General features: G+C 47.4%; 1 protein-coding gene, 1 long non-coding RNA gene and 5 other non-coding genes across 8 annotated transcripts; 3 read left to right on the forward strand and 4 right to left on the reverse strand.

Moving 5' to 3' along the window:
• Positions 1-987: 987 nt before the first annotated feature.
• TRNAS-CGA (transfer RNA serine (anticodon CGA)) lies at positions 988-1,069 on the forward strand. The gene has a single exon. It is a non-coding gene; the product is annotated as a tRNA-Ser (tRNA).
• Positions 1,070-3,648: 2,579 nt separating this feature from the next.
• On the reverse strand, positions 3,649-11,610 carry LOC140525598 (uncharacterized). Its single transcript, XR_011974067.1, has 2 exons — positions 9,589-11,610; positions 3,649-7,918 (listed from the first exon to the last, which is right to left on the reverse strand). It is a non-coding gene; the product is annotated as an uncharacterized lncRNA (long non-coding RNA).
• Positions 10,371-14,231, forward strand: HES7 (hes family bHLH transcription factor 7). 2 transcript variants are annotated; one of them, XM_072641126.1, is made up of 4 exons: positions 10,371-10,417; positions 11,603-11,698; positions 12,377-12,473; positions 13,131-14,231. In XM_072641126.1, the coding sequence occupies exons 1-4, from the start codon at positions 10,376-10,378 to the stop codon at positions 13,586-13,588; spliced, it is 693 nt and encodes a 230-aa protein (XP_072497227.1). In that variant the 5' UTR covers positions 10,371-10,375; the 3' UTR covers positions 13,589-14,231. The 2 variants fall into 2 exon arrangements, with proteins under 2 accessions (XP_072497227.1, XP_072497228.1); XM_072641127.1 differs by having other exon boundaries at positions 12,377-12,464.
• TRNAR-UCU (transfer RNA arginine (anticodon UCU)) lies at positions 14,208-14,294 on the reverse strand. The gene is given in 2 exon segments: positions 14,208-14,243; positions 14,258-14,294. It is a non-coding gene; the product is annotated as a tRNA-Arg (tRNA).
• An 811-nt stretch (positions 14,295-15,105) lies between these two features.
• On the forward strand, positions 15,106-15,187 carry TRNAL-UAG (transfer RNA leucine (anticodon UAG)). Its single transcript has one exon. It is a non-coding gene; the product is annotated as a tRNA-Leu (tRNA).
• A 5,970-nt stretch (positions 15,188-21,157) lies between these two features.
• On the reverse strand, positions 21,158-21,229 carry TRNAQ-CUG (transfer RNA glutamine (anticodon CUG)). The gene has a single exon. It is a non-coding gene; the product is annotated as a tRNA-Gln (tRNA).
• Positions 21,230-21,688: 459 nt separating this feature from the next.
• On the reverse strand, positions 21,689-21,761 carry TRNAK-UUU (transfer RNA lysine (anticodon UUU)). Its single transcript has one exon. It is a non-coding gene; the product is annotated as a tRNA-Lys (tRNA).
• Between the last annotated feature and the right edge of the window lie 649 nt (positions 21,762-22,410).

The raw sequence follows: 22,410 nt of genomic DNA on the forward strand, positions 1-22,410 counted from the left end.
CACTACTTCACTTACCCGTGTTTGACATCACCCCCACCTCCTCAGAATTGACATGTGCTAGCTGGAGAGGAGGAGGGTAGACTCTGGAACCAGCAACCCCAAAACTTGTGGCTAAAGGGGGAAAGGGAATCTACCAATGAGAGCAGAGAGGGAGCATGGAATTCTCCTTAAGTGTGAGAGTGGCTTGAATCGACAGAGGGTCCTATCACCCAGAGGAGAAGGAATATGGGGGGAGTGTATGTGTATGGAGAGGGGGAAGATGAGAGATGGAAATAAATGACCCTATGTCTCAGACTGGCAATGGGGCTTCTCGTACAGAGGCAGGAGCTTTGAAAGGACTGCCTTCATTCAGGTCCAGAAACACTGTAGTGAATGCCAACCATGCGCAAGGCACTTCTAGGCTCCCCGGAGCCCTTGGACGGTCCCTCGAGCTCTCCAGGAATCCTAGGCATCCAATCTGCTAAATGAGCCTTTCCCCCTCTGCGTCTGTTGTGGCTTTTTCGCAGCTCCGGGGGTTCGAAGCCGGGCCGCGCTGCTTCTCGGTGTAAGGCCGCCTCTGGTTACTGCGCACACCCCGGCTCAGCTTGAGATGGGCAAGGGCTCCCCGCCCCGATGGCTGAGTTCAGCTCGTGGGCCTCGGGAGCCAAGCCTATGAGACCCACCCTGGTGCCCGATGCATCCCCCCGAGCTTCCTTCCACCGAGGCGCCCCGTTGTCATCGCCACGCCGTGAGGGCCCACGCGCGTGTGTGCCCGTTGCCCAGGGAACGCCTCGCAGATGGATGGAGGCGCAGGAGGGCGCTGGAGGCGCTGGGCAGCCTTCTGGGATGAGCTGGGAGCGGCCGGGTCGGGGATGCCGACCCAGGACACCTCCGCAGAGATGCCCCAAAGAACTAGGGAAGGAAGCTAAAGGGGGGGGGTGGGGGGGTGGGGGGGAAAGAAGGTGCTTTGATAGGTTGGTATGGATGGGGACGGCCGGCACGCGCGGAGCTGTGATGGCCGAGTGGTTAAGGCGTTGGACTCGAAATCCAATGGGGTTTCCCCGCGCAGGTTCGAATCCTGCTCACAGCGACTCCGGGATGTTTTGGGAAACAAGGAGCTTCCCGGATGGATGTGTCTCACTTGTGATATCGATACTGTAATCTCAAACGCTCTCTAAAGCTGGTGATTTAAAGCCTTCGGACACCTACTTCTCGGGTAGGGGTCAGGGGGTCCGGTCCCTACGTCCATCTCTCTACCTTTATCGCAGAGCTCTTGTCTCGAGTTCTTCTGTCGAGAAAGAACACTGTTTGTTCTTCAATTCAACCTTTCTAAAGATGAAAATGCTCTTAGTGATCATTTTCCTTTTTTTACATCAGTCATTTCCAGATAGATCCTTGTCACCCATTCCAGCATTTAAACCTTCCCTTAAAACAAGAAAAAAAAAGTAATTAAAACTAACTTCCGGAGTCAATAAATGCAATATTTTACTCCCATAGTCCCCCACCTCTCTGCCAGAAGGATCTTTCATTCAGACCTGGAAAGGACTCCGGAGTCATCTAGTCTAACCCTTATATTTGCACAGAGAAAGAACTGAGGAATAAGGTTCTGTGATTTGCCCAAGTTATACAGGTAATAGGTAACAGAGACTCAAACCCAGGTCTTTTGAATCCAAATCCAGTGTTTTTTTAAAATTAAATTAATTTTTCCAATTAACAAAATTCTGTTTTCCTTCCTTCCCAACTCTTTCTCTCTCTCTCTCTCTCTCTCTCTCTCTCTCTGTACTCTTGCAAAAAGGGAAAAAAAAATACCTTGTAACAAACACGCACAGTAAAACAATGCAAATTCCTGAATTGGTCTTGACCAAAAATACATATATCTCATTCTGAGAATTGAGTCCATCATCTCTCTGTCAAGAAGTAGATAGCATGGTGCACCATCAGTCCTCAGGAATCATGGTTAATCATTGCATTGATCAGAGTTCTTAAGTTTTTCACAATTGTTTGTCTTTACAATGGCATGAATTGCCCTGTTTCTGCCCACTTCACTCTACATGTGTTCATATAAACCTTCCCAGGTTTCTCTGAAATGATCCCTTTCCTTATTTTAAAAAATGTCACAATACTCCATTGTCGCAAATTTTTAAATGTCACATATTCCGTTACATTCACATATCACAATTCATTCAGCCATTCCCCAGTTGAGGAACACCCCCTTTATATTACCTCTTTGCCACTAACAAAAGAGGGGTTATAAATATTGTTGTACAGCCCATTAATTTTACAGAAGTGGAAACTGCTTTCCTAGTTCCTTGATCCACCTTTCCAGAACCTTAGAATATCAGAGTTGGAAAGAATTCAGAATCTAGTTCAATCTGGACCTGAACAGGATCCCTTCTACAAAGTTTGCAAGTAGTTATCCAGCCTTACCTTGAAGTCTTCCACTGGGGGGAAACCATCTTGAGGTCTTGAGAATGCTGCTTTCATTCTTACACAGCTGTAATTCTTAGGAACTTTCCCTCCCTCCTCCCTAACTTGGAGTCCTTTGTGGATAAGGTGACCAAGTCTAATCCTTTTACCACATGAAGGCCCTTCAGATTTTTGAAGACAGATATGTCCCACCTAAATTGTCTCTTCAATCAGTTCCTGTACCACCATAGTGATTTCTCCCTTTCCTAAAAAGTGACTTCCAGAACTGAGTGCAACAGTTCAAATATGGCTTGACCAAGGCAGTGCACAGTGAGATTATTCCCCAGCTCTAGAAGGTATGCCTTGCTTGATGCAATACAAAATTGTGTTGGCTTTTTTGTCTCTTTTGTCACAATATTGACTCAGATTTTCACAGCTCTCTACCTTCCACCCTAATCTTTCCCACAGCTTCTGTTCCAATATATGTAGCTGATTTTCTGAATACAAGTTTTACTACTTGGGTGGGGAGGGGTTGGGGTTTGTTACAGAAGAGCTCTCATTGAGGAAACTCCTTTTTTCTAATGCAGATTGGCAAGTGCCCTGAGGTTTATAGTGCTGCAGAGTTGTCTGATTTCACTTTATTAGATTTAGGCTATCAAGAAAATTTTGGATCTGAATTCTGTCATTAAAAGTATTAGTCTCAGCTTCATATCTGCTACAAATTTGATAAACATCAGTCATTATTCAAAATATTAAACAACACAGGACCAAGGACAGATCCCTGAGGCACATCACTATATATACAGACAGGTGTCTGATTGGGAATCAGACCTGAATCCACATAATTGTAACCTGGCCCACATTATTCCAGCTGATTCTTAAAGATAGCATGAGAGAACTAATTAATTAATTAATTATATTAAGTACTTGCCATGTGCTAAACACTGGGAATTCAAATATAAAATTAAAAACACTCCCTGACCTCAAATTGGGCAGGCAATACAAATAGGAGAATGGTAGGAAAAGGTTGCTATTTGGGGCAGAGGGGAGTTACAGGGGTGGTAGCTGGCCCCTTAGGGGAGTAAAATGACAAACCATTTTCAAGATTGGAGTTGATCTTTTTATGTTTCAGGATTTAGAAAAGGTGTGAAGTGGTAGGGATTGAGGGTATATACTGGGCAGCATGACATCTGGTAAGAAAATGGCTGGGGAGTAAAATGGAACATTAAAAAAAACCAAACAACCCAATAACAACAACAAAAATGATTTGTCTATATTTTCCATTTATTCCAGCAGCCTCTTGGCTTGGCCTTCCTAATGTCCTGATTACAGTTATATCCATGCCAGATAAATGCAAAGTTAGGGCACTACTCTTTTAAAAAAGATTTCTGACTTTGTCTTTGCAAGCTACAGGGTTGAGAAAGATAAGTCACTCATGCGTTAGAAGGAATGAGATTTTCAAATACCAGAGTTTTTTGCCAAGCTGCTAACCTTAGTAGGTTATTATTAAAGATAAACTCTGATCTACCACTGTATTAAACCTGTTCAGAGGAAAAAAGCAATCAGGTTAATCTGGTACTGACCTTTAATGAAGTCAGCTTTTAATGGTCACTGCTTCTGTTTCTAAATCTTTGTAAACTATCACTTTAATAATGTTCTAATATTTTGCCAGAATCCAATATCAAACTTTTAGGTCTTTTAGTTTCCAAATGATATCCTACTACCTCTTTTGAAAATCTGGATATTTAGCTTTATCTATAGGCACTTAGGTGGAGAAATTGATAGGGCGCTGGACCTGCAGTTAGAAAGACCTCCGTCTGAATCTGAACGGCTCAAATATATGTGTAATCATGGGCAAGTCACTTATTAGTACGGTCTGCCTCAGTTTCCTCATCTATAAAATAGGGGAAATAACAGGACTTTACAACCCAGGGTTGTTGTGAGGGTAAAATGAGATACTTGTAGAGTGCTACACAAACTCCGAAACTATTGTTATGTTAGCCCTTAGTATTCTCCAGTCCAGTGTCCTGTCTTCAGATCCTATTACTTTACTTACATTCTTCCAGATTCTCATTTCCTCCCTGCACCCCACCAGTGTGGCTCTCTCCTTGACTTTGATCTCATTCAGACCGTGGGAAACCCTTCGTATAACTACTGAGCTCTGGGCTCCCCTCCCCCACCTCAGTTTCATCCTTTCCTTCCTTTTGTCCTAAAGAAACTTTGCCCTCCTGTACCAGCCCCTCCCTGTTCCCTGCAAGTTCTTAAGTCTCCGGCACCCAAATACTAAGCTCCCATCCCCCAGCTCTTAACTTGCAGGGCCTTACCTATATAAGAGATGGCATGGAGAGCCAAGGAAGGCAGGTCCAGAAATGTGACCACACTAGAGCATTGTAGGGGATTGCAATGGGTTGGAGGGAGGCTTAAGGGGAAGGCAGGAGAATTGTCATATAGGGAACATCTAGGTCTCGGCTGGAATTTTCCTCTGCCCTCATTACTGCTCTAGTGATGGTGTTTTTATGTGCCCCCACAATATTTTCACGAAGCCACCTACTAGCTGAGTTACCACTTCACCTCTCTAAGTGTCCTCATTCATTTAAATGCAACATGAGAAACAATGGAATTGCTATAGAGCTGTGACTTACATCCCAGCCCACTCATCCCAATGGATAGGACTTTCATCTCCTTGTTCTCTCCCCACTTAGGCCTCTCAATCCTGTGGGATCCCACAGGAAGGGGCTGCCACAGAGAGTTTAGAGGAGATCGTAGAGAGCCAGAGAGAAAGATCATGGGGAAGGAGCTGTAGGGGATTATTCCCAGGGGACAGAGTAGGGAGGAGCACTTACTCTGCACTTTCTCACATTTAAGGATGTGGCACTAAATCTATAGGTTCCCATCCCCTCCCACTCCTACCCCCCACTCTCCTAGCTCCCAAGACTTTCAGGGAAACCAGGACTCTAGGGACAGAGAAAAAAAGTAGGTCCTCCCACCCTTGCATTACCCTTCCTTTGAAGAACCGAAACTGGAGGAGCAGTTAGGCCTGGGAATTTTAGCCTACAGTTGCTTCACAGCAAGGGAGGGGGAAATTGGTGACACCTGACCAGCTGTGCTACGTTTCCGACCTGCAGTGTCCTACGCGTGGAAGACACGAGCTTACAACCCTCCCCTGCATTCCCCATTCCCCCGTAGTTGCCAAAGACACCCGCCAGGTGTCTGGGATCCAGGGAGGCTGTAATATAACCATGCATATGTAAACTGCTTAAGGCAAAAACTCAGAAGTGTGGACCGGCGTCTCAGGGCCTGAAAGGCAAGTCAGAGATCATCGTTGACCCCATTAGTCAATCCCTACCCCTATCACAGCCCTTTACTAACCCCAAGACAGTGACCTTTTTTTTGATCTTAGCCTGGGAGAGACCAAAGGCAGCCTCAGAGTTTGGAGCCTGCAGCCAGGAGTCCAGGCCTCCACTGTCCCAGTGAGAGGAGCCTCTAGGTCCAGCTCCTGTTTGGTTACCTGTGGCCTCAATCTGTGGGTTCCTTCTCAGAAAATCTCAGTCAGGCCTTACGACTCTTCTTGCCTAGTCCACTTTCCATTTTTCTGTTTCTGTTTTCACTTCTCCTTCCCTTTCTCTCTTTCTACCACACCTTTCTCTCCAACTAGTTTGCCCCATTTGTTTATCCCCCATTTGGTGACTTCCCCCTCCACTCTTTCTCCCTGCCACCCTCAGCCAAGGACCTCCTGTTTCACACCTTACTGCCCAAATAAACTGTTCTCACGGCATGGAAAGAGCAGTTGGGGAAGCAGCAGCAGGGAAGATAGTCTGTGTGAAAGAGAGAGCACAGAGGAAAGAAAAAGAGACCGCCAGAGACAGAGAGAGAAACAAGCCGAGGGAGACAGAGACACAAAGGGGGGGTGCTCTGTGGCCGGGGTGTCTCCCTCTGTTCCCACATCCTCCTAACTCTGTCTTCTTCCCCACAGGCATGCCTGCTGAGCTCTCACAAGTGGCCGATACATCTGGCCCGTGGGCCTAGGGTCCAGGCGCGTGCAGGATCAAAGAGGCCTGGAAAGCTGCCAGGAGGGAAGGTGTCAATAACTTCCCAGTGTCAATAACCTTCCCAGGGAAGCCAGGGGTTGAGAGCCTGGGAGAGAGAGGCCTGAGAGATAGATACCTGGAGAGAAAACAGAGAGAGGAGAAAGGGGAGAATGAGAGATACCTGGAACACAAAGGCAGAAAAAGGAAGGGAGACTGAGGCAAAAATGCAGAGATGAGATGAAAAGCAGAGAGAGAGGAAGGAGAGGAGAGAAAATAAGAGACTGGGAGAAAAATCCCTAGAAAAGAAACAATGCAGAGCCTGCAGCTGTGTGCGCAAAACTCTTTCACTGCCCCTCTGCATCCGGTGCCCATTCTCCTAATCACCTTCCTCCCCCTCTTGCTTTACCCCTCCCCACTCCCACCCAGTTGTCCTCTGGCTGGGGATCAGAGGAGAAGGAATTTTCTCAGAATTGCACCTGAGGAAGGCATGGGGTGAGGGTGAAAGAAGTGAGGAGCTGAGATTGACGTAGAAAAAGGAAGGAAAATAAAGAGATGGAAGAGAAAGAGAGCCAAGGGCAAAAATGGAGGGAGAAAGAGGTTAATGATAATAGCTGATATTTATTTTAGTGTTTTTAAGGTTCCATTTATTATCTCACAACAACCCTGCAAAGTTGGTTGCTATTACTATCCTCATTTAACAAATGAGACTGAGACTCAGAGAGGGTAAGTGATTTTTCCTGGGGTCACACAGTTCTTAAGAGTCTGAGATGGGATTTTTAACCAGTACTTCCAGACTCCAGATTTGGTGTTCTGTCCATTACAACATACTGGTTAAAAGAGCATTCTCCTTTCCTTTTTCAGGAGCCAGATAGAAGTCTGGCTTTCATATAAAATATAAAGTTTTTTTTTAAAATACTTCTAATTTTAAAAAAAGAGATAAAAAATTATATTCTGGACACGAACCAAAGCTAGCTCTCCTTTATAATAGAAACCAGTTGCCTACCAATGAACCAAATGTTTACCTGCTGCTTCCATAAATAAGTGATTCCAAAGTTCCTCCAGTGACATCTAGGCTGTAGGGGATCCACAGGCTAGGGCTGGGTCCAGGACACACAGTTCCCCAGGAGACAGTAGGACTAGTGGTTTGAGAGGTGCTTCCTTCAGTTATTCAAAAAACATTTATTAAGAGCCTACTATGTGCTAGGCACTGTGCTAATTTCTGGGGATACAAAAGGAAGCAAAAGACAGTTCCCGCTCTTAAGGATCTCACAATTTAATAGGGGAGAAAACATGCAAACAAATGCAAACAGAGGAAACATACACAGTTTGGGGATGTAACATGTCAAAGTTAGGGTTAGAATTAAGGTGAGAAGGTAGGTACTCTGAAGTCTTTTCTCCCTTTTAGAGGAACTTGGTCCCAGCAGATAGGTAGGGCCTGACTGAGCACAGGTCAGAACTGGATCCCAGGCTGCAGACAGAGGCTTTGGGGCACTTTGATAAGTGGTCTGGGAAGGAATTGATGATGGAGTGTGGTGGGAGAGAGGAGAAGGTCCCTTTCCTGGCCCCCTGCTCCCAACCCAGGCTACTCTGGGTCATTAAGGCCACCCCATATGGCCAGGGGTTGGACCCACACCTGGTTGTGAATAGCCTTTCCCTCTTCTACCAGGCTCTGGTGAAAAGGAAACCACAAACCTGACCCAAATTCCCAGGGGGGTGGGGAAGGTCTCAGCCTTCAACTGGGTTCCCCCCTTAACATCTGTGCGATCCCATTTGGCCTCACTGGGGAGTCTGAGTCTATAGTCTGGAGGGCACCCCATCCCTGATTATACTAGCTGAGATGTTTTCAAGAGGCCAAATTTATGCTCTTTGCAGAATTTACAAGGCTGTGCATTACTATGAGTATTAGGAAGGGTCTGGAGAAAACTGACTTTCTCCTTACATTTCTCTTTCTGTTTTTCTATTTCTCTGTTTATTTGTATCTGTCTTTGTCTCTTTATCTTTCTAATCTCTCCAAAAGGAATAATAAAATTTTTCCTTTTTGGACCAAGTTGGGTTGGATGGGAAAGATAAGGTGGTTGGAAAGATCTTTCAACTGACAGTCCAAAGACCTAGGTTTGACTGGTTCTGCACTTGCAAATTATGTCACTGCCCCTTTTGGGGAACCCTAGTTTCTTCATATATAAAATGATCAAACCAGACTAGATAAGCTCTCAGATTTCCTTCAGCTCTGATCTTCTATTTGAATATATAGGAACTCTACATAAAATATATGAGCTCTATAGAGCTATATATCTATACCTATATGATATTCTATGGCAGTATACAGAGTGCCAGATATAGAGTCAAGAAGCCCAGGGTTCAAATCTGACCTCAGTCATTTACTAGCTATGTCATGCTAGGCAAGTCACTTAACCTCTGGTTACCTCAGTTTTCTCATCTGCAAAATGGAAATAATGATAACACCTATCTCCCAGGGTTGTTGTGAGGACTGAATGAAATAATTATTGTAAAACCCTTAGCAAAGGGCCTGGTATATACATTTTAGCTGCTATTCATCCCAGTCGTTACCTGTGGCATGCATGCATTGAAAGGGGAAAGGGCCAGGTAGTGGCTCCTTTTGTTATCATCTTAAAGATTTGGAATACAATTCAGCTAGCACAGGAGGAGGGAAGACAGCCTCTGGTTCAGATAAGAGAATCCCTGCCCTTTGGAGCTTACAGTTGGGTATCATGGGTAACTATATATACACTATCACACAGTAAAGACATGAGCACTGCTTCTCTGCCCCCATGAGTCTTCATCAACCCAGCTTGGTTCAAATATACATTCCTGTCCTGTGAAAATCACTATGGAAGTGAGGAGGGTGGCTTGGTGGTGGGAAAACTAGGAAGTATTTTTGAGGAATGAGATTGGGAAGCAGTGATTTGGAGACATCTGATTTGTCAACTATAAAGCACTATATTAAATGTGAGCTTTTAAGTAAAAAAATCTAGAGAAAGATATTAAAAGAAGGGAAGCAGGGAAAGGATGAGGTTTTTCCAAAACACGGGAACAGGTACCAGAAAAGGTTGGGATAAAGGACATGGGAAAAGAAAGGCTTCATTTTGTATCAGGGTCAGTGTGGCTACTTGTACTCCCGGACCCTGGTGGACATGCTGGGGAAGGGGGCACCCACCTTTATCTGCACTTAGACACTTTCAGTTCCTTCATCTGCAAGTGAATATAAGAATACTTGAGTTGCCTGCTTCACAGGGTTGTTGGGAGGATATTGCTCTGGAAATGTGAAGTGTTATTATGTGAAATATATGCCTACATATTAATATGTGTGTAGATTACTGGTATCGGGGGGCTTCCAATTAAGAATTTCCCCTACCAAATTAAAGCAGCATCCAGTTGTCCTGTTTAGGATCACTGTAGCCAGTATGGGCAGAACTCGAATCCAGATCTTTCTGACTTTAAAAGTATCTCTCTATCCAAACCATCCTGCATAAAAAATAAGAGCTGAATGTGTTATTTTCTCTCTGAACTCCATCCAAAAAGGATGAGATGATAATGGTACTTGCTAGTATCCATCCTTCACTGCAACCATACCTCTTCCCTGGGACCTATTTGTTAAACTAAGACTTCCTGATTCTAACACCAAGCCTACCCTACTCTCACAAATTCTCTTGGGGGAAACAGCAGTCTCCAGCACGCTGCCTTTCCCCTTTCAGCTCCTTTTGTCTCTTTTTCCTCACACTTTCTTTTTTTCCGGTAGCCTCGTGTCCTTAATCTGGGGGGTCTTGAGCTGGCTGTTCACACCTGGCCTGGCACTATAGGCCCTGGAAGGGGCGGGGAGAGGGGGAGAGAAGGATGGGGTCCTGGAGGCGGTGCTGGAGGGAGGCGGTGTCCAGGGACTCTCGGTCTTGATATAAAGCACTGGGCGGGCGCTGACCAGCTCCATTCCAAGGTCCAGATGCGAGATGGTGACCCGGGATCGAGCAGAGAACAGGGATAGTCCCAAGGTAAGGGAGAGGGGGAAGGAAGAGGAGGCACCCAAGCCGTTTGAAAAACAAATGGAGGACACAGAGAGAAAAAGTTTCCTACTTTGGGGGTACTTTTGGAGGGAGGGTCCAGAAGGACCCAAAAGAGAAGGCAAGGTGGTCATGGCCATAGAGCCCTGGGGGTCCAGTAATGGAGGCGGAAAAGAGGAAGAAGGGGGCAGAGAACAAAGACAGCAAGGAAAGAGGGGGAGCACAGGGGAGAAAAAGAAACACAAGGTAAGACCTGAGAATCCCAGGGAAGACCGTAGAACTGAGGTGAGGGGAGACCAAGGGAAAGAATAAAGCCAGAGAATAGATAGGAAGGAGAGAAAGAGACGATGGCTAGGAAGAGATGGTGGGTAGAGGGTCCGGGTGAAAAGAGGGGTTGGGATCAGGGAGAAGGGAAACTAGGAATAAGTTTTAGAGAAAGATCAAAGAGAAGGAGAAACCTAGGAGAGGTGAAAAGGTTGGAGAAGGCGGAGGGGGAGTCTTGCTAAGGGCAATAAATCAGGAGGGAAAAACGGAAAAAAAGTGTTGTGCACAGAACAAGCGCTTGTTGCCTGATTGATAGAGATATAGAGTAGAGAAAGAGGTAGAGAGAGACGGAGGAAGAGGAAGAAAAATATCACCATTTTAAGGAAGGAAAAGACAGACGGAGGAAGAGAGGAACAGGGAGACAGAGAAAGACACGGTGAAAAAATAGAGATGGAGGGGAAGAAAACTAAAAAGACAGAACCAGAGAAAAACGGGGGGGGGGGACAGAAAAAGGAAGGGGACAGACAAAAGAGAAGGGGAAACTAGAGGCGTGAAGATGAAAATATAGAAAGGAAGTTCAAAAATAAGGCAGGCAGACAAGTGGGGGGGGAAGTAAAGACTGGGGAAGAGGAGGAGAGATGGGAGAAGTAAAAGAGTGGGGTGAAAGCACAGAACACTGAGGTAGGTGGAATGGGAGCCGAGAAGGGAACGAACTACTGAATCCTGAACTGCATAATGGGGGAGGCAGGTGGACAGGGCACCGAGAGCCTAGGGGTATAGAATGCTGGGACTAGTTATAAGGTGGGAGAGCCTCTGGGCCCTGAGGAGTTTCGGAGCGGGTAGTTGGGGCAGCAGGTCTGTGGCTGAGTTTCGGGTATGGCTCGGTCCGGCCTCCCCTCTTCCCACTCACAGATGCTGAAACCGCTAGTGGAGAAGCGGCGCCGGGATCGTATCAATCGGAGCCTAGAGGAGCTTAGGCTACTGTTGCTGGAGAGGACCCGGGACCAGGTCAGTGAAGTCGCCTTCCCTTCCTCCACTCCTATCCCCTTAGGGACCCAGGTATCCTGAATGCCAATATCCAAGATCCTCAGGGACTCAGGTGTTTTGTTCCTAGCCCTGTCTCAGAACCTTCAGGGTCCCATGTGTCCGATCCTTAGTCCTAGCACTTAGTGACTTCCAAAGATCTAAAGGTCTGCTTCTCCAGCCTTCAAGATCTCCTAGGGACTCAGGAGTCAGTCCTCCCAGACCCTATAGGAACCCCCACTTGTGTCCCTCCAATTCTCAGTTTCCTCAGTAACCCAGCTACTAGGCCCTACAGTCCCCATATCACCACTTTCCTTTTCTTCCTTTGGGGAACCCACTTAATTCGCTGCCCCAACCCCCACCCCAGAAAAATCTGTCTCCCAGTGACCTAAGCCATGTTCCCCGCCCCTCCCCAGCCCAGTTTCGGAATCCCAATCTTCGGACCTCCCCCGGCCCCCTGCCCCCTTCGCGCGAGTCCCTTCCCACTCCCTTTCCTTCTCCTCCCCTCCGTTCCCCTCCCGCCCCCCTCTGCTCTGCTGCAGTGGATATCGTCCCGGTGGAATGAATCCCCGTTCTTGGGCCCCGCTTCTCTCTTCCCCCTCCCACTTTCCCCCCTCTCTCCCCCCTCCCTGTCTCTCTCCCCTTACTCCATCATGCCTCTAGAACCTGCGGAACCCGAAAGTGGAGAAGGCTGAGATCCTGGAGTTCGCCGTAGGCTACTTGAGGGACCGGAGCCGGGCCGAGCCCCCGGGTACAACGGGTACAACGCGCTGGGCCGGGGCTGCCGGGACGGGGAGGGCAGAGCGGGATGGAACGGGGGAGAAGCAGAGAAGGGGAGAGCAGATAAGCGGTGGGGATCGGAGAGGGGGATGTAAGGACCGAAGGGTGGGAAGATGGTGTGTCCCCCAGGGCTCCCCCCTCAAGGTGAAGGTAATCGTGATGATAATGAATAACACACACGTCTGTCTGTCTCTGTGTCTCGCCCTCGCGGTCTCTGTCTACGTGTTCCACTGCCATCGATCCGCTGATCTCCTGGTGCCCTCCTTTCTCCGTTTGGTTTTCCCTTCTCCTTGATCCTACGACCCCTCCCCTCTGTCTCCTCCTCCCCACGCCTCTATGCCCCCGGTTCTCTTTATGGTCTTATTTACGTGCGCCCCTCATCTGTCTCCATGCACCCTCACATCTGTCTGCATGCGCCCCATTTGTCTCCATATGCCCCCCCACCCCTCCCCTTCATCTATCTCTGTCTCCGTGGCGGTGTCGACCTTCTTCTCCCCATTCCCATGTTTCCTTGCTCCCCTTCTGCCTCCCCATCGCACGTCACCACGCGTCCCCCCCCTTGTCTTCCCCCCTATACTGGCGCTACTTCCCTGCCCTGATTCCCCCTCTCCCTTGCTCCCCCCATCCCCCGCTCCAGGCGCCCCCCGATCCCCCACCCAGGACTCCGAGGCGCTGACCAGCTGCTACCTGTCCGGCTTCCGCGAGTGCCTCCTCCGTCTGGCAGCCTACGTCCACGAAGCCAACCCGGCATCGCGAGCCCAGCTCCTCTCCACCCTCCACAGCTACCTCCGGCCCAAGCAGAGCCGGCCCGAGCCCGGCGCTGGGGAGCCCCGCTGCCCGCCTCCTCGCCCCACGTTGGACCCCGCCGCCCTGCCGCCAGGCTCGATGCCTGCCCCTGCCCACCGTCACCCTCTCCTGCCCCCCACCAGCCCCCGCTCCGCCTGGTCCCAGACGCTCAGCACAACCTGGCCGAGGAACCTGGGCGCACGGGCGCCCCACACAGGACTCCGCCCTCCACAGAGACAAGAGAGGGCGCCGCCGGGGGGCAAGTCCCCGCCTGCCCCACCGCCCGCCTTCTGGAGACCTTGGCCCTGAGCTTTTTGGGGAGGGGGGTAGGGCGCTGGGGGCCGGAGGAGGGGGGCCGGGAGGAGAGGGGCGCAGGGAAGTGGTGGGGAGGGTGGGGCGTGAGAGAGAAAGAGAGAAGACTCCGCTTTGGAGGGCGGGGGAGGGGCTCGTGTCTGGGTGCATCCTCTTCTGGACCCGGGTGTCCCGGGGCGGGAACGCATGCCGTCTGGGGAGAGAGGGCGCAGGGCGGGGAGAGGTGGGGATAGCAGGTGCTGTGGTCGTGTCGAGAGTTTTGTTTATATATAGTATCTATATAAATATATATATATATATTTTCCCCTTGTCCCTTTCCTCCCCCGTTCCTTTCCTCCTTCCCCTCCGTTCCTCCAAGTCCCTCCCCTTCTCCGCCCGCCCCCGCGTCCCCCAGCCCCCTAGTGCATGGAATAAAGTGGTGATCGAACCCTTTCTCTCCGCGTCCTTTCCCCTCCGTCCCCCCCTTCTCCCCTCCCCGGGCCATGCCGCGAGCTGACAGGTAAGTGAGCCGAGAGAGCCGCGGGGAGGGCAGGAGGGAGTGGGAGAACATCTGAACGGGCCTCCCAGTTCCTCGCTCGCCCAGCTGGCCAAAGACCGTGAGGGGAAAAAAATAAAGCGACTCTGGTGGGATTCGAACCCACAACCTTTGAATTGCTTTCTCGTCACTAGAAGTCCAATGCGCTATCCATTGCGCCACAGAGCCACCTGCCGGGCCTTTGCAGCTCGCGCCCTACAGCCGCCACCATCGCCGCCTAAGGGAGAATGGGCAAGAGGGAGGGGAAGGAAAAGAAAGACCGGGAAGAAGAGAGGGCAGGGCGGGGCAGGGGGGCGGGGCCGGCGACCTGAGAAGGGTGTGTGTCCGGTGTGCCTCGGGGTGAAGGTGTAGGGGGTGTGTGTGTGTGTGTGTCTGTAGGCTGTGTGCGGCCTGTCTGTCTGTGTGCATGCAGCGTGCGTCCGTGTGTGCTGCGTACGTCTGCGTGTCTGCGTGCCCGTGGTGTGTGCGTGCGTCTGCGCACGTCTGCCTGTCTGTGCGTGGCTACGTGTGGCCGGCAGCGTGTCCGCGTGTCGGCCGGGCCCCAGTCTGCCTGTCTGTTGGTCGGTGCGGCTGCCGATGACGTCGGCGTGGGAAGCTCCCTTCCCCCCACGCGGGGACGCAGGCTCGCCGGGGCGCGGCCTGCCCGCGTCTGCCCCCTCCTTCCCTGCACTCCTGCCCAGCCCGGATCCGGGGGCGGTATAGCTCCTTCCTCCCATTTGTCCCTCTGCGTCCCGCCCCTTTTCCCCTTCCAATAAACTGATTCCATTTTGAATTCTCCCGAACACGTCTGGTTCTTTTCCCTTTTTCCCTCCCGATGGCTTAGGCCCCACTTGTCGGTCTCCGGCGTTTTAGTCACACCTGTGACTCAGATGACTGATATAACCCCAAGGACAAAAGGACGATCCTGAAGCACTGATTGGTCCCGGCACACTCTCCTGGTACCTCTAGGAAGTCAGCGAGGAGCGCTGGCGGGTGCGCAGGTAGCGTGGCCGAGCGGTCTAAGGCGCTGGATTTAGGCTCCAGTCTCTTCGGAGGCGTGGGTTCGAATCCCACCGCTGCCAAAATCTTTATAGTTTTGTTATTCAGATCATTTCATCGTCCTAGCTAGCGCTGCCCTTTTACGGCCAACCCCCGCCCCTCCAGATTCCTTTACTTACTCTGCCTTGGAGAACTATTGGGGTTCGTGGTACTTTACAGAACCTCATGTCTCCTGGCTCTGCCTTCCAGGATCGTGCTGCCCATGTTTTAGACACATGGTGGTAACAGAAGGCGGTGCTCTGTCCATTACCAGATCATCTCCATATGTTACAAATCTGCTACTTATTAAAATGATGTACCCAGAGCAGAGACCCCCCCCGCTTTCTATCAAGGGAGCTTGCAGTCAAGCACGAGGTGATAAAGACTTCGTGAGGTCTAGATCAGGAATGTATGAAAATATGCAAAAAACATTTATACGAAATTTAGAGAAAAAGAAATCTGTGCTATTAGTGTTGGGAAATGTTTTTCTTACAGTATGTTTAAATCTGCTTCATTTTCACTTCTGACCTCTCAGTGTGTCCTTTAGGGCACATGGGACTAGATCTAATCCCTTTTCCAGGAATTTTTCTCAAATATTTGAAGACAGGCAACTATCTCAGCATCACTATGTCTTCTAGAGGCTAAATATTTCCAGTTCCTTCTATTAACTCTCATATCATTTCACTATTCTGGTCCCCTTCCTCTGGATATATTCCAGATTATCACCATCCTTCCTAAAACCTAAGCTCAGAGCAAGTATAGCTTTCTAGATGTGATCTGATGAGAACATAGGTTGTTCCTTTGTCCTGGAAGAGACTACATCTTCTTTTACTCCTAATATCATATTAGCTTTTGGAGTTGTCACCTAGCTGTCCATTGAAGCCCCATCTATCAGACAATTTGAAGTCTAGCTCCATTTAAGGCCATTTGTAATATTTTTTGACACTTATTTCTCTTAAATTTAATTTGACTAATTTTGGCCACAACAAGTATTGGGGAAATCTCAACTTTGTCATCTGAAGTAAATTTTATTCATCCAAGTTTAGTGTCAACTCTGGATTTCACAAGGATGCTATATGTACCTTTATTCAAGTCACAGGTAAAAGTAGTAAACACCACAGAGCCAAACTTTCCAGGGTCAGCCTTCCAGTGGCAATGGACTTCAAAGGTGGTGAGGAACGCCATTTATGATTATCTTGAGGGTGGTCTGGTCATTCCACTAGTTCTGAATCTATCCACCTCCACTCTCACAATACATTGCTTTCCTCTCTTAATTATTTCAAATTTATCTTGTGGTTAGATTGTTTTTGCTTGCGCTTTTTCATTAGCCTGTGAACTCTTCCAGGGCAAAGATTGTCTTGCCTTCAGGGGCTGGCACAGTGCCTGGCATATTTGTTGTTCAGTTGAGTGGACTATAGCATGCCAATACTATCCATGAGGTTTTCTTGGCAAAGATATGGGTCCTTCTCCAGTGAACTAAGGTAAACGGTTAAATCAAATCTGAACTCAGGTCTTCCTGATTTCAGGCCCTATGCTCTCTCCATGGACCTATCTAGCTGCCTCCAATACTGCTTATGGCTGCTGGTATATAGTAGGCACTTAGCATCAACCAACCAACATAGATAAAGCAAGCTATATACAAGATAATGAACAGAGGGAAGGCACTAGAAGCCTTCCAGATACTTATTGACTCACTGCAGCTGGTATTATTGAACATAACTATACCCCAAACCTTGGATGCTTTTAATTTCCATCTACCGCTCTCTGTGGTTTCCTCCGGGTCCCAACTACAATCTCACTTTCTGTAGGAAACCTTTCCCAATCCCTTTAAATTCTAGTGCTTTCCCTCTTTCCATTATTTCTAATTTGTTCTATATATAGCTTGTGTGTGCTCAGCTGTTTGCATGTCATCTCCCCCAATAGTCTGTGAGCTCTCCATGAGAGGAGGGCCTTTCTTTTATCCGAAGTGCTTAGCGTAACTGCACCTAGTACACAGCAGGCACTTAATAAATGCTTATTGCCTGAATGAGGAATGAAGAAAATAGAACGAAAAGAACCCCTTACACAATTACTGTAAGAATGTAAATGTTAGAAGTACTAACACTGAATTATCTTTGATAAACTTTAATGAATAATCTCAGTACTAGAAAATGTATTAGAAGCAAATCTTTCTTCTCTCAGCAGATAAGTGGGAACTGTGGACTTGGAATTCAGTCCATCTTTTTAGAGAAGGTAGATATGTTGCTTTTGCTTACATTTTTTTCTTTGTTAGAAGGAATGGAGGAGGGGTAGTGATAAGCTTTATTCCCCTCCCTAATTACCATGTGTCCTTGAGTGTATGACTCCTCTATTTTTGTTATGTTTCTTTGTTCCTGACCTTGTATAAATGAATGAGTATTCTTTGATGGACGTGTCTGGGTGACTGAGAGACTAGGAGATCCATTAAAGCCATCTGAAGTCCCATCAACAACTGGAGTCCCACAGTTAGTTAGTGGCAACAACAACAACCAGGTCTGATAAAGGCTCACATGTGCAGGCCACAGACCCGCTGTTCACACATTAGATGTCAAATTCCAAAAGGAGCCAGTGCAGCTGAGCAAGAGAGAAACGGATTTTTATAAAAATTCCATTCGTTGAAGTTAACTTGATGGGGACTCTGAAAAGAGAGAAAAGATCTCCCAGGTCCAGGAAATTAGAGATACTACTCTCTCTTATGTATGTAAGACAGATAAACGCTAGCGCACAGGAGGGCTGCTGTCTTGGGTTCACTCTTGATCTGGTGAGACAGAAAAGACACTAAGACAGCTTCGAAGGGATTAATAATCTTACTTTATTCTAGTCTAGTCTTTTCACAAGAGTTGTTGATAATGGGAGCACCAACTCCTACAGCATTCCCTAATCACCCTTCTTGCAGGAGCTGGTAAGAGGGGCTTGGAGGGCAACTACTCCTACGTCCCAATGGGGTCAATCAAGACAGGCATAGCTTGTGCTAAATCCCCTCAAGCCTCAATGGGGGCCAGTTGAGGCAAACATATATTCCCCCCAAGACTTGATGGGGGTCAGTCCAGGCACATACAGCGTTCCAGCTTGTACATTCCACCCTAAGGGTTCCCCCTTCACTGATCAGTGCCCACCTGCTTAATAGGGCAACAGACAGAGAAGGCATATTGCCAGCAATAGCCTCCAATTTTATGTTACCTCATCCCTGTATCTCACTGCGCAGTGGCAGGGGATATTTACAATTTTAAGCACAAATGTTTATATTATTTTTCATTATATAACCCTAAGCAAGTGTGGTGGAGACGTTTTGAACTATAATCGTGAGAGCTCAAATCTAATACCTAGAAACAAGAGATTGTTATGGCTATGGATCCTGGGAAACTAACTCTAAGAAAGAATGACAAAGTCTGCCTTACTTACAATGTGTTACATAAACATGTGCCTCACCAGTATAATAAGTTCATAATCTCTCTTTCCTTCACACAAAGTCAATGTGCAGGGGTAGGAGGGACAGAGTGTGCCTCCAAGTTGGAACAGATCGTCTGTTTCAACTACTATAAGCCTGAATATACTCTCCACAGTGATCTTGTGTTACGGTGAAAATCCTGGTTTGCAAAAATGTCTTGATTTTGTAACTTCTGTTCTTGCTGTACCTTCTTAGTAAATATCCCTTTGTAAAAGCTAATTGATGTCAAATGATTGATTGATATGAGAATGGCCACATGGGATAGGAACTCATTAACAGTTATATTGGCTGCCACAATACCTCAAAGATACCCCAAGAACCCTGAGGAGACCTTTTCTGTCTTCCCAGAGTATAAAGTTAACTTCAGAGAAAGGAATCTTCATAGGAATTCTTTGCTTCCTTGCTTAGCTGGGCTGACTCCTTTTTGAATTTGATATTTGGGCCAGGATGGGGGGGGGGGTGCAGTTTGGGGGGTGCTGTCAATCTCCTGCTAATCTGTGAAGAGCACATCTCTGGCCTAATTATGTGAGCCTTTATCAGACTTGCTTGCTGTTTTGGCTGTTGCTGCTACTAATTATGGGACCCCAGTTGTTAATGAGACTTTGGATGGTTTTGATGGGTCTTCCAGTCTCCCAGGCACTCAGGCACTGCCATCTGGGAATGCTCCTCATTCATATAAGGTCAGGAAAAAAAAATATAACACCCTCTGGGACCTCAACTGTCAGTGCAAGTGGGGACAGGGAGGGTGATTACAGAGGGCATGCTACAAAGACATCAGAGAATTACAAAAAGAAAGTGCTCTGTGAGGCCTGAGAGTGAAGGTTTCCTCGATGAGCTGGCATTTGACCTGGCTTTTTAAAGAAAGAAAAGGAATGCTTTTATTCAGAGAAGGTAAGCGTTCACTTTTTTTGGTCAGCTTACCTCCTAGTGACACAAAGTCTTTTAATTGACTGCTGGAACTAGATGCCTTCAAAAGTCACTAGCAGATGAAATCCCTCTCCCAGGTGGCTTTTGAATGAGGAAAAAAATGCTATAAGGCACTGGGTTCAAAGAAAGGTAGCAGTCATGGCTACCAGCTGGTTTATCTTTCCAACAGAGCAACCTCTTTTTCTTCTATCACTGTTGTAAAATATCTTTCCTCATATTAACAGAAATAGGATGGACCACATTATGACCTGTGACTGAAGTCCATAGCAGAGGTAGCATCAGCTAAGTCATCCTTGAGAAGCATCCTTCATGAGCCATCTCAGGAGGGAAGTGTCTCAGGAGCTGGGGCACTGTGTTCTACAAGCAAAGGAAACATCACTTTCACCAGCACTGACTCTCCTGCAGCTTTTGCTGCTGGGGCTTCCTGAACGGTGGGCTACAGATCCTCATCAATGCACTTCTCATGGCTCCTTGGACCTTTTCAAACTCTATAAAAACCAGGGCATTACTTGGTTTATTTTGTCTCTACACTTCAGAGAGCTGAATCTAAGGGGACTTTTTAAAGGATTCTGTGAAAGGAGAAAAGACTTCCTGCTACATGGGTTCCATGTATAGGGTGTCTGTCGCACTAGAGAGTCCTAGGCTTTGGGAGGAAAGTTGTTTATCAGTTTCTTGCTAAAAGTTGATTTATTCTACCAAAAGATGGTTAAAGAGAAACATGCTGGTGATGGCTAAAGAGTTACTGGGCGCCCCAGGGGTACTTCTAGGACTGGAGGTCGCAGCCACCCTTTAGGGATCTCAGATTAGGAGATGGAGTAAAAGTTACAAGTTGAGAGAGGGAGCCCAGACCAGGTACTATGTGAAAATCTGATCATGACCCTCCCTTATTGAATCAATAACCTCCAGTGATTCTCTTTGGCTTCTACGATAAAATCTAAACTCATCCATTTTGCGTCCCACTCTGTCCTCAACCTATTTTCCCAATGCTTTTGTGTATTATTTTTTTCCCTCTAGGGCTCTGTGAGAGGTCCAAGGGGTCTTCTCTCTGTGATTACCTCCATTCCTGAAATGGGCTCACATCCCACTGCCTCATACACCATCTTCCTTCAAGAATTAGCTCAATCCTCTCCTACTACATTTCCCGATGCCCTCAATTGCTAGTGCCTTCCCCTCCAAAACTCCTTAAAATTAACTGTTTGGTATTATTTGTATGTATTCTATAGGCACTTATATATGTACTTGTCTCCCGGTTAGAATGTAAACTCTTTGAAAATATTGTTTCATTCCCTAGGGTCTGGTATGTAGTAGGCAATTAATAAATGCTTGTTTGTAAGAACTAACTGCATGCAAAGATGATGAATTCCAAATTTCTCAAAATTCCCAAACCAAATTTTAGGTTTCCTATTCTTCCCAATAATCCAAACATTACCAAATTTTTGGACTCTTCCAAGTTCCTTCTAAGCAATCATTTCAATTTCAGTTAAGTTCAATTCCATTGAATTGACTTGAAAGATTTACGTTGAAAGGATGACGGTTTTTTGAAATTTGGGATGTGAAAAAATTTCTTTGTATTATCTTTATTCCACATTGAAAGCGAACTCTGGAATTGTAGATCAAAATTAGGTTCCACCGAGATTTGAACTCGGATCGCTGGATTCAGAGTCCAGAGTGCTAACCATTACACCATGGAACCACCCTTAAGGACGGTGGTTCCTAGACTCCTTTTAAAGATACTTTGTCTCCTGTTCTTTCTCTCTATCCTTTTCCCTCTCCTTTTTCTCTTATCCCCTTCCCCTTTTTCTGCTTCTCCCTTCCCATTTTCTCTGTTTCAGAGGCAGACCAAAAAGCTTTCCCTCTGAACGACAAAATGTCATCAGACGTCCACTCTCCCGCTTTCCTAAAATGAAAAAAATGTGCTTTGAAAATCTGGATTGCTCGACTATGTTTAATATTACAGAAGTTTTGTTTATTTTTTCAGAGGGTAGGAGGGCGGAAGAGAAAATGAATATTTATTAATTTGGAAAAAGAAAGTACACTCACATTTTAAAAATTATTAATTTTGATCTTTAATTTTTACCATTTTCTATACGAAATAATTGAAAAAATAAAAGCCGATGTTGAGGAAAGAAGAATTATTAAAATAAAGAAAGCGCGCCCGAACAGGGACTTGAACCCTGGACCCTCAGATTAAAAGTCTGATGCTCTACCGACTGAGCTATCCGGGCCCTATGCAATGGATTCGTCAGAAACCTACTAGAGTTTGTGCTGCATCGACCTGTCTATTCAAAGAAGCGTGGAGAGGGAGGGGGGGAATAAGCGAATTACGCCTGCGCAGAGCACTGGGTCTTGTGACCTGTGTCTGTACTTGTACCCGCTGCGCCGCTTTCTGCAGGACTCTGCAGCTGATCTACCTATCGGGAGACCTCTCCAGCCTTCAACTCACGCTAGCGCAGGCGCTGTGCACCCTTGACTGGGGCTGAGTCCCTCAAAGGAAAGCTCCGAGGCGAGGGCCTAATAGAGTCCTGGGGGCGAGGCTGCAGTTCCTAGCACGGCCACGAGAGGCCGCTGCAAACCGATGAGTGCTCCCCCTGCAGCTTTCATCTTCGTTTATCTCCAGTCTTCAGAACCCAGGGAGAGGCTAAAACTGAGAACACCCAAGATGCGGGCGGGCTGTAGGGGAAAGAACCCGCGGAGAGGACAAGGGCCCGAGACCTAGGCTCTCTGGGCTTCAGGGAAGCGAGAGGATTGGGCTAGATCTTTAGCGTCCCTTCCATTTCTGCCGTCCTGAGTTTTCAATGACATTTGGGGTTCTCTGACCGGGAGGGGAGGGTGCAGGAGCCCAGGAAATGGGGATGGGGCGGGGGAAGAAGACAG

The sequence above is a fragment of the Notamacropus eugenii genome, chromosome 2 (genome assembly GCF_028372415.1).
Source record: "Notamacropus eugenii isolate mMacEug1 chromosome 2, mMacEug1.pri_v2, whole genome shotgun sequence".
NCBI classification, from domain to species: domain Eukaryota; kingdom Metazoa; phylum Chordata; class Mammalia; order Diprotodontia; family Macropodidae; genus Notamacropus; species Notamacropus eugenii.